General features: G+C 32.9%; 1 protein-coding gene across 4 annotated transcripts in view; it reads right to left on the minus strand.

Moving 5' to 3' along the window:
• The window catches only part of LOC111062908 (activin receptor type-1), a 33,682-nt gene extending 24,226 nt beyond the window's left edge, over nucleotides 1-9,456 (minus strand). For 2 of the 4 annotated variants that reach the window (XM_039443010.1, XM_039443009.1), the window contains exons 1-4: nucleotides 9,097-9,456; nucleotides 6,554-6,891; nucleotides 5,484-5,721; nucleotides 3,541-3,767 (exon numbers count right to left, since the gene is read on the minus strand). In XM_039443010.1, coding sequence (XP_039298944.1) covers nucleotides 3,541-3,767; nucleotides 5,484-5,721; nucleotides 6,554-6,891; nucleotides 9,097-9,163 — 870 coding nt within the window. In that variant the 5' untranslated portion in view covers nucleotides 9,164-9,456. Of the gene's footprint in view, nucleotides 1-3,540; nucleotides 3,768-5,483; nucleotides 5,722-6,553; nucleotides 6,954-9,096 lie in introns of all 4 variants that reach the window. The other 2 variants (XM_039443011.1, XM_039443012.1) reach the window with 2 other exon arrangements.
• Between the last annotated feature and the right edge of the window lie 2,457 nt (nucleotides 9,457-11,913).

Genomic DNA, 11,913 nt, shown 5'->3' on the forward strand with positions numbered 1-11,913 from the left:
ATGATAAACCATCTTGTTAGAAATCCTATATGTGTTTCTCAGTCGATAAAAAACTGATATTCCATTAAGAGAGAATAATTATTCGATTTAGTTCAATGATCACTTTGGAATTGCGAAAGTCAAGTAATGGAATAAGTTAAACAAATAATATAGGCTACCCCATATAGAGAACCGTGTAACAGGAGTAAAATATTTTCTTAACATAAATTTACATTTGGAACACGAATAATGCCAATTACTCCCATGTGATATGACTAAATATTTTATTACAAAGGAAATACAACTCTAAAGCTGCGTTTACACCAAAGTTATTAACGAGATGTTAATATAACTTAATCTTTATAGATTCTATTACATTGAACATAACTTATCATACACATGATGGACATATGTGTTTGCCAAGTTCCGTTAATCTAATAGAGTCTATAAAGATTAAGTTATTAACATTTTGTTAATAACTTTGGTGTAAACGCAGCTTTATCAACTGATTTCTGTGTCTTATATCTACGAATAGACACTTTTCATCTGGCTGAGTTTGACTGATTGTCTTGGGATGGTACTTGAATGGAAGTGGAATGGGAGATATCTTTCTTGAATTTGAAATATCCGGAGAGAATACTGTTGGAAATCTATTGAGGGGAGATCAGTATAATTAAGGTGTGAGAGCAAGCAATCAATTCCATGAAACAACTACAAGGACTCATGAACGGTTCAAACATGAGAGATTGTCAAAGTATATTTGAAAGAAGACAGGAGCAATTTGTGGAGTTTTTTTAGAATCACAATGCAAAATCAATGACTACTTGAAATTTATGACTGATTATTGTAACATAGTTTAAATTATCTTAAATTGTATTCATGCTCATAAGGAAGGACTCTGGTATTGCACATAGAAACTGTACGAGAAAAGATCCCATACTTTTTTCATTCAATCACACAAACTATGTTATGGAGTCTGTGTTATATCTAGAAAATATAGAAAAAATACCCATAGAAGTAGATAATAATTTCCAATAAGGGAACATTAACTCTATACAGTCAATACATTGACTTTCTGTCAAATGAAACCTTGAAAATTTAATAAATGTGACAAACGATCATGCTTTGGAGCAAACCCTCATTCGATCATCCAAAACTGAGTGATTGGAATAGCTAGTTCTTCAAAGGCTTTCCTAAAATGGCTGCTACTATATAAATAAATCTTTCATCAAGATATTCTGTTCAAGTATGTTGACATCATTATGGATATCACTGGAGATTGTGAAGAGAGTCATCGAATGGAGTAAAACAAGAATAATGAGAGATGAGAATGATTTCTAGAAGCATAACCTTCTCAAGAGAACATAACATTTTTCTTCAAGACTCTGATGGACAACAGAATCTGCATAATGTTATCAATGGTCTGGAAGCAAGTGAAGAAGTGTGTGATTCTCTTTTGAACGTATAGAAAGAAATAGTTATTCGGTCTCCAACGATTTTTATCTGAACATGGTTGTGGCAAATTGTAAAAGTGTATTCTCACCTATAAAAAGAAACAGAGTTCTTTCATTCTCCACGATGCAATCAAACAAAAATCCTAGTCTTAGTTGATTCTAGAACAAAAAGATCTGATCTCTGTATTTTTACTAGGTAGCTGTTTAAAGATAATTCAGCATTGAAGTTTTAGTGCAGCATGCATTTCTACAATAACCGCAATCTCTGTCAACATCTGATGGATATTGGAAAAAAACTCTTAATCTCACTTGGCCCATGAAATTGTAAGTGAAACTAGTTGTGGATTTGACTAAATCCCTAAATATCGTTGACAAATTCGCATAATGATGACATGGCTCTCCTGAACTCAACTCCTACTTCACTCTTCAAAACTTCAACACGCTACAAGATAATGGAAACTTTGTGATGAGAAGAGTTATGAAAATTCTCAATAAAGATGGAGTGATACAGGTGGACATAGCTTTTCATGTCTATGGTCTAAAATCAAACAAAGGTAGTGAACATATTAGAAGCAGCAGAGTAAAAGAATCACTCCAATAATATGCTCTCCGAACCATCGAGACTTGATTTCTAAATCTGTGGCAGAGATTTATTAATGTGACATGCAAGAATCTATAAAGGAATAATCCATACGTTAGCTACGTGCAGAGATACATACATTCATTCATTCATTTGTGGATAAAATTACAAATCATATAAATATGTTTGGGAAAGAATAACAGGCATGGCAAACTATTCGAATCCCAAATTTTGATACTGAATAACTTGTTACCATTTCAAAACAGTCTGAACGGGAATACGATAATGGTTGAATCAATCAAAATTTAGTGAAATATCATTATATTAATACTATTAGATAATAATATGAACGAATATTTAAATTTTCATTTCATTTTGATTTGACACATATCTATTATCATATTGGATATAATTTCTCAAAAGTTCACGACAAACTGAAGATTCACGAAAGATTAACATTTTTATACTAAACATAATCATTATGATAATGAATGAATGATGAATTCCATTTCCACCATGAAGAACTAAGAAATTCCACAAATATTTCTTGGAAATTAACTGACCACTATATCAAGTAAGCGTGGCCAGTGTGCAATTAATAATAAAATTTAGCCTGCAGCGTATCACAATAAATTAATTTGAGATAAAAACAATAGAACATAAACACATATAAATATTATCATTATTCTATCCTAATATATTTCTTGAAACCCAAGTTTCGTTTATTTCAAACAGTCATTTCTTAGTTTCCTTGCAGAATGAGATGAAGTTTGTAATTTTGACCATAATTAGTATATTATGATGAGAGTTATCAATTATTGAGACTTGAGAGTTGAAAAATCGTGTTCAGCGACCGAAAATACATAAGATAGCGTTCCTGAAATACATAATTTGAATGCAAAGACTAGTAGGAGCGATGGGATAGACAGGCTATTACGCGCATTAATCATGGGGGAGGACCGCGCCGCAGCGTAACAGTGCTACTTATCCCCCTCCCACCACCGCATCTATGATCGTAACCCCACAACTATATATATCATTGGATTCAGGAAGAAACGGCCTACAACGTTTATTAGGCGCCTTTTCCTCTAAGTCGGCTAATGACTTCAATATTCGAGAAATAACAAAAAGTCCATAATAAAAAAATACATTTTTCGAGATATTTTATTTTTTTACGGAAAAACTATGCGGTTTATCGCAAAAATGTAGAGGACCACATTGAAAGCCAGTTATGTGTAAATAATATTGAGAAAAAAATAAAAGCTGTACTATGAATAGTAACTGCAGGACAGGCGATTTTATAAGCGCGCGTTTTTTACAACTTATCCCCCTCCCCAACAAGCTGTCGACCACCCTGGGACGTGACGACATCGAGTTTCATATACACTAAAGACCCCCTAACAATAATCCGAAGTCAAATTCTCTGCCTCTCTCATGTATGCTCAATGTAAGCCAGCGCCTGGACTAAAACAGAGCCAATTCTAATTGATAAAGCATAATGAATGAATAGATGATTGATGAACTGACCCTGAGCGTACTATCGCCAGCCGCCGTCACTCCTAGCAGATCATCGCTAGTTCCACTATAGAGCACATCGGAGTGCAGCGATCGCAGCGCCACCAGTCGCTTGCGGTGGTTACTGCGCATGAGCAGAACTACACCAATGGCCGCCATACCCAGCACTACAATTGGGGCCACTACGGCCAGTGCAAGTTTCCAGACAAACACCGACGACAAAATTCCCGATGGCTCGTCTGTTCCAAATCAAAGAGACAAATTTCTGACTGAAGAATATAACTGATATACTGTAACTAAAATAATTCACTCAAATAATTCATATACTAGATATCATAATATTAATATTATAAATCATATCATATCATAATACTTAATACTATAATACAGGGTAACCACGAGAAACATTTACATTTTAGAAATAAAAGAAACGAAATCAATTTTTCAAGATACTATTCATTCAATTTGAGCAGAATAGTTGTTAATGCCATTTACTTCAAGTAGAGAAAATTATATCAGGAGGATGACGTTTTTCTTGCTTGAGGCTATTTTCTATTCTGTCCAGGAAGCTCTTCCACAATCGATCCAATGTATCCTCAGGATCAACACCACCTCAGTACGTACTGTCGCTTTCAAGTCATCTAAAGTACGAGATTTATGTCCATAAACTTGCTCTTTCATATGTCACTACAAATGAACATCAGTTTAGATGACTTGAAAGCGGCTTTACTTACTGAGGTGGCGTAGATCACTGAGGATACACTGGAAAGAGTATGGAAGAGTTTCCTGGATAGAATAGAAAATTGGCTCAGGGAAGAAAGACGTCATCTTCCTGAAGCCCTGAAATCCCGCTGTGGGTATGTAGGCCTACGTTTGACTATCTCATCGAATCACCTACATACTTCACATTACCCAAGCTCATGTGGACATCATCATCCGAAATAATAATAATAATAATAATAATAATGATATACTCATATGCATACTCATTTAAAACAATAATACTGGACATCATTTATTTATTCATTTATCATAATAGTACCTCTTATCATAGAGAAACAATAACTTGAGCTATTGTTTCGCTATGCTCTAATATAGCCGCTTCTGCTTGATAACTGTTCCAATAAATGGTCACTATCTTTGTCATATTTTTTATAGAAATATACCAAACCACTTGAAGCAACTGGAAAACACAGATACTATTCATACTTTCAAACGCTGCCTTGCTGCCTTAGCAGCTGACTTTAGATTGGTGGAGATGCAGAATCACGGCTATTCGATCATGAAAATTGTCTTTCGGAATTTGATATCTTGAGTTCCAATGTTTCCGATACTACTGTTTCGAAGTTATATTTAGCTTCTCAAAGCATGATAACAGGAATTATTCTCATTATTCACTATTAATTTCACCACTTTTATTCTCTATGTCTACATTTATTCATAATTTCGGTGATAATAATCTATTGTTTTTGTAAACATTTTATTACCTAGCTGTAAACATTACATAACTATAACTTAATCATCAATTCTAAGCAAATTATGAAATTATTTCTCATACCCAGACTGTCTTTTTTGTGGGAAAAATTCACAAACTTATTTATCTGTATTTATTCTTCTGTGAATAACAATTTTTTTTATTTTAAATTATGTCCTAAAAAACTAATATAATGCAAATTACAAAAATACACTGATGGATAACTTTAAATGACAGATGGAAAGTTGTAAATAAGGAAATTGACATACTCCACTATGGCACACTGTAAATTAAGAATCAATATGCAAAATATTCAAGTTAATCAGTTGGGTACTTCAGATGTGATGATGCGTCATTTGTGAATTTCCTATCCCGTGCGTGTTTAAGCCATTCTTTCCTTTATTATATTATAATAGATTATCCATCCATTTGAATTTTCCAACTTTTAAGAGTTTGAACCTGAGCTGAATCGAATACTCACCATTAACGATGGGTGGCAAGAGTGGAAACGACCTATTGTTGCAATAGTCGCCCATACAGCAGTCGAACTTGTACTGTCCCGCTCCAGCGTTGCGTTTACTGTGAGTGCGACCCAGGGTTACATGGTTACCCGTACCAGACCCTGTACCGCAGAAAAAAGGCACCTGATCCAGTCTATTTGTGCAACCGCGAGAGAAGAAATCTTTTCCGTTCGAGTCTCTTGAGTGTGAAGACCAACACTGAAACACAAATAAATCATATATCTATTGGCTATAAAATAACAAAAGAATGGACAGATTCAATAGAACATGATTAATTGAAATTCCACTTAGATGATAATAATAGTTATGCATAATAATAGATGTTGGCTATAAAATAACAAAAGAATGGACAGATTCAATAGAACATGATTAATTGAAATTCCACTTGGATAATAATACTAATTATGCATAATAATAGAAATAGTTTGGAATCATTGGTTTGTCAGATTATAGTGAGGTCCACGTTACAGTCAGAACTTGATTAACACTCAGATCTGTTTTATTGGCTATAAAATAACAAACAAATGGACAGATTCAATAAAATATGATTAATTGAATTTTCACTTAGATGATATGCATAATAATAGAAATAGTTTGGAATCAATCATTCGTTTTTCAGATTATAGTGATGTCCACGTCATAAAGTCAGCACTTGATTGACATTGATGTTGCTGTCCTTGTATGTCATTCGACAAACCAGATAGCTCAATCCTCTTCTAGCTCCTCAACGTTGCCAGATTGTTTGTTTTGGACAAATTTGTCCTAGTGATATCGCCTTGTTAACTTTTCATCCAATATTATTTTAATTATCAAGTAATGTATTATTTTCTTTCATTGATGGTTTGCCATCAGACCTGGCAAACTTACTTGTATATTAAATCATTGATATTTGAAGAATTGTTAATTTTAAGTATTGTTATTGTTGATGGGATTTTGTAATGGTTCATGTTATTTTGACATATTTCAATGTTTCTAACAATAAATTATTTTGAATTTTGCAAATAATTTGAAATACATAAATATCAAATACCTGAATTCCATCAGTACAGGGAGCTCTGAGCGAGCAGTCCGGCTGATCACAGCTATGACACGTGAAACGTTTCATGGAGGCCTCTTTCTTGGATGCGGTTTTGTTAAGGAGATCCAAGTTGACTGGGATCCGCTGCTCAGTTTCAATCTGGTTGTGAGAACCGTCATCGTCATCATCATCGCTGCCAATCTGCCTAATTTCGGGTTTTACGCCAGCCATCAGTTGAGCGTAGTTTTGCAGCAGATGTTTGTCATTGCGGTCACCGACCTGAATGATGATTTTTCCCTTCAGCGGGTCTCCATCGTCGTCCTCGTTCGTGTCATCGTAGGCACCTAATACTAATTACATTCCATTATCACCAGAAAGCTTGTAAATCTGCTCATCATCACCAATTACATTCCTACACAAGAATTGTGTATTGTGTAAAATTAAGGGTTTACAAGAAGAAACAAATACTAATCTCAATTTTGAAAGATGACAGTTGCAATCATAAAGGCCAAGACCCGTTCTAATGCACGCCACAATCCGACAAGTATAGGCCTATTTAATCAGTATAGATCGTCCAGTCAGGAAAAATATATTTAAATGGCACAGGCGTGAGGGGGACTACAGTACTGCACATAAACTGTATCTCTTGCACTATTTATTTACTGATAAATTTTGGTAGTATCTGCCGATCACCTATAAAAATGGTATATGGATTTGTAAGTGATTTAAACTGTTGAAGATGTATTCTATTGTAACGCTGCCTCTCATAATGAGCGTTGAATTGGTAGTTTTGAGTCATGTCCAACAGTTCTTTATTAAGTTCAATAATTTTTACTATGAATTCCTCCTTAGTGCATAGTGCATGCCTTGTGCTGGCAATGCGAATCACATGCGAATCTTCACTTCTCTCTCTTACAAAGTAGTTGGATGTATGTAATCACTCAGGTTTTGTCTGTTTCTAGTATAATGCTAGTGAACATTTCAACTGTGCATAATTTATCTTTATTTTTCTCAATTCTTAACATGGGCAAACAAAGTGTCATAAAACTGAGTTTTTAATAGGAGTAAGCATATGGAGTTTTCAATAGGCGGGGTAAGCACATTGATAAATATTATCATTTTCTCCTAGAGAAATTGAGATATGCAATAAAAAAAATTGAAATAAAATAGTCCATTTTGAAAGCTCTAAAAATGTTGCTGAAGGAATATCAGAACCACTTGATAAGATTATTGTTTTCCTATGGATGTTTTTTTTTCAATTTACTTTGTTTTTTAATGTGTGTTTGAAATACATTGCGATCTGAATTTATGATAAATTGAAAAAAACATATAAAAATTACATCCCAACTATGTTCAATACTGTAATATAATAAACCCCATTACATCACATGTAATGTTTATAAAACTTAGAGGTAATTGAATTAGATGATAATGGTCACATTATGCATGTAGTTTTTTTTCAGTTGAATCAGTTAGGTACTTAATGTATTATATAAAACCACAAGTCGTATGTATAGCTCACTAATTTAATATAGGACGTCACTCCATTTATTGCCAGTTTTTTTTATACTATTAATACTGTATTAAAAAGCTCATCACATCACATGCAATGTTTACAAAATTTAGAGATCATTGACTTAGATGATAATGGCCACAATACGCCTGTAGTTTTTTTCAGTTGAATTGGTTACTTTATGTATTATATAAAACAAAGAATCGAATGTTACCCATTACTGTAGTGAGGTACACGTTATAATGGCAGTGTTTGATTACCAATGGTATTGCTATCCTTGTCTATCATTCAACAAAGCGGATAACGCTATCTCTTTCTCGCTTTGCTCTGTTGCCAGATCGTCTTTTAACTATGTAGAATTAATTAATTAACAGAATATTTAATCTTAATATAAATTCATTATTGAAAAATATAATTTCTTGCTTAATAAATATAGTTGATTATTTTAAACGAGAATGAACAGTTAATATTATATCAATAAACCTGTATCAGCTACCGTTTATAGAAGGCATTGACAAGACAAAGGATTGGCAACGTTGTTCTCCTATCTTTCTTCACTGCCATTATAGCGTGGACCTCACTATAGTAGGCCTACGTCACTCCATTTATTGTCAGGCTAGACTATTAATACTGTATTAATGGATTGTATTTCTGTGGTTATTATTGACCTGGTTTGAAGTTGTCATTTAAGTTAATGAAATATATATGAGTTCAAGATACAAAAGAGAGAAAGGGTATTCAAATTTCAAAATAAAGTACCTAGCTATATGGAATCCAGTATGTAAACCATAAGCTTGCCCAATAATGAAAATACTTCAAATATTGACAACCTCAATAACATTTGTTAATAACAAAATAAACTTCATATTGATCAGTGAAACGTTTACACTTTACTAGGAAACACTCTAAATGTTCAGTCAAAGATTTGAGATTTTTTGTTTGAAATAACCTTAACATGAGCCAAAGTCAATGAATCAATATTTCCTATTTTTATGACAAAAACAGAGCATAAAAAACATGAAAGACGAATAATTTCACTCACCAATAGCATTTTGAAAGACATCAACCACAACAAATACACAAAGAAGTAATTTATATGAATAATGCATTATTATTAATAAAGTCTATCACGAAGAATAAGGCTCATAATAATCACAAATCCGACGACAATACATTGTTTACAAGTGGTAAGAGCAAAATTTCTCAATGAACTATCAAATAAACTACAGCCATACTAGGCTTTCTTTTAATATTGTCACTTTTTTAGGCATTTTAACACAATGATTGTTAATATACTTTCTGTATCTGTCGTCCATGATTTTTCTTCTACTCTCTACTCTCTCTCTCTTTACTGTCGTCACTGTCGTGTTGTGTCTGTCTTGTGTCTTCTCGTCTTCTGACTACTCTGGAAATCTGTTTAGTCCAAGGAGGATCGTGGAGACGAAACAATAGGCTATCCAATTGGTACATTCTGACGCCACTTTTTTCCCGCGCTAGCCATCTTGGATTGAACATAATTCAAATTATGTCATTCCAATTTATGCATTTTCTCATCATTATTTACGAATGATTAAGTTATTATCAATGGCTCTAGTTGAAAATAAGTATTTGGACAAAACTGATAATACCAATGTTTTTATTTATATACTTATAGAACTGGAATACCACTGACTTCTCACTGATAACGATTTGTGGAAAACTACTCTAGGCTACCATATGGATTGCAGTGATTGGAATATAGCTTCCTTATAGGCCCTAGGTGCTCACTAAGAAATAATATTTTCAGGATATTTTAACTTCACGTTACGATAGTTCTAAAGAATTCAAAATAGACCATAAACATTGATGAATTAATACAGTAATGTTGACAAAAGCGATATGATTTTTTTCAAACTAGTTGGATGCTTTGTAATGCTAATACGATTTATGTTTGAAGTATATGATGTAGGATAAAAGAAAAAGGGAGACTCACCAAACATAAAATATGTATCAAACTCTGACGAAAATCTTTGAGTGTTATTAATGCTAGGATTTACCAAGTCGGTCAAATAAAATCTGACAATGTTCAAAACATGCACTGGCTGACACTGAACTGGAGTAAATCACCCACCCATATAGGTGATTTTGTTTTGTCGATGGGATTAGAAACCCGTGTTTATGTCCTCAATGGATTTGACTCCGGGCCTCTGAATGATAAAGCCAGCAGCATCTAGTCCAATTGACTACGGCTACTCCATATCATGTTTAAAATTCAACATACTTCTGTGCAACTGGGCATATGTGTTATTCGATCAGGAACATAGGTGTAGTTTGTACTATAATCTTGACTTACCTTACTTCAAAATAATTGAACATGTTTCGATTCTACATGGTACAGTATACATTTAAAACATTGTAATATAAAATAAAAAAAACACCACAATTATTGCAGATTCACAATAAGAAGTATTTGGCTACTATGAATTGATTCATTGAAGATGTCATTCCCATCAAAAGTTGTCAAATTTGATTTAAATGCTTCACTAAAAAAAGGTTTTACAGAATAAATGAGTGAATCAGCTCCACTATAAAAATGAGAGGCTATTCAAAATACATTACAAATTAATAATTCATTATAATCAAACAAGGCTTGGCCGAGCTATAATGTTGATGCATTTGAATTATACCTCTATAGCTCGGCCTTGTTTTAGGCATAATTATTGCAAAGACAGACAGACAATTGCCAAAGGCTCCACTTGAAACAAAGCTTTCACTTCTCAGTCGATTACTGTTTATTCATCCCATATTATGTTTATTATTCGTTTTCAATAATGCTATAACTAGATACTGAAGCTCTCTGTTATATCAGAATAAATTCATGCACAATGAATAACCTGATTCTCTGAATAGATTATTGGTCAAATTAGGTCAAAAATGATTGATAAACAGAGAATGGAAATTCAGTAGAAATAATATGACTATGAATGATATAGTATCAATACTGTGACACTGAACTTAATATTTGTTAATGGGATAAATATAATAGTAGATAAGTTTTCCAATACAATATTTATTCAATTTATTTATTTATTTATTCCTTGAAAAAGCATTACAATAATTCACAATTTAGAAATATAACAACAAAATGAATCAATAGGAAATACAAATAAACATAAGGAACTACTTCCCCAAAAGAGCAAGCTCGAGCTTGGGGAAGGAGCAGCCGTACTTTGACTACTTACTTATTATTAATTAACATTACAGTATATACATTAACAACTAAAATCAAATCCTTTCAATAAACAAGATAAATCAGTGATGCTATAATAGATCAATATATTTACATACAATATGTGTTAGAATGCAACAAAATTTGTAAATTATAATAAATTATAATAATGACCTGATATTGCCTAGCCCAGTGTATAACATGATATAAGATGTGGTACAAAATGAAATCTATTCAATTGGAATAATCACTATACTAATGTAATCCAGAAATTCTCGGCACTATCCCAGCCATGAGAGCTAACCAGATACTTTTTCAAATGTAGTCCAAAGTTTTTTTGGGCGAGTAAACCTCTCAAATTACTTGGAAGAATATTAAAAAATAATGGAGATAAATATATGAAGCTACGCTGACCAGCAGTAGTCAATAATCTAGGAACAGTAACCAGACCTGACTCCTCCCGTCTTGTAATAGCACAATCCGTTCTATTAATGAAATGAAAAAGTGATAGCTTCTTATAATATAATAATGATGTGATTCAGGTATATCTGTCTAATCGGTAGAACTGAAAATTCCAAAAAAGCCAATCTTGTTGAATACATTCTATTCTTTTTCAGAATAATTTTTAATATTAAATTTTGTATTGTTTTT

This window comes from Nilaparvata lugens, chromosome X (assembly GCF_014356525.2).
Source record: "Nilaparvata lugens isolate BPH chromosome X, ASM1435652v1, whole genome shotgun sequence".
Lineage (NCBI taxonomy): Eukaryota > Metazoa > Arthropoda > Insecta > Hemiptera > Delphacidae > Nilaparvata > Nilaparvata lugens.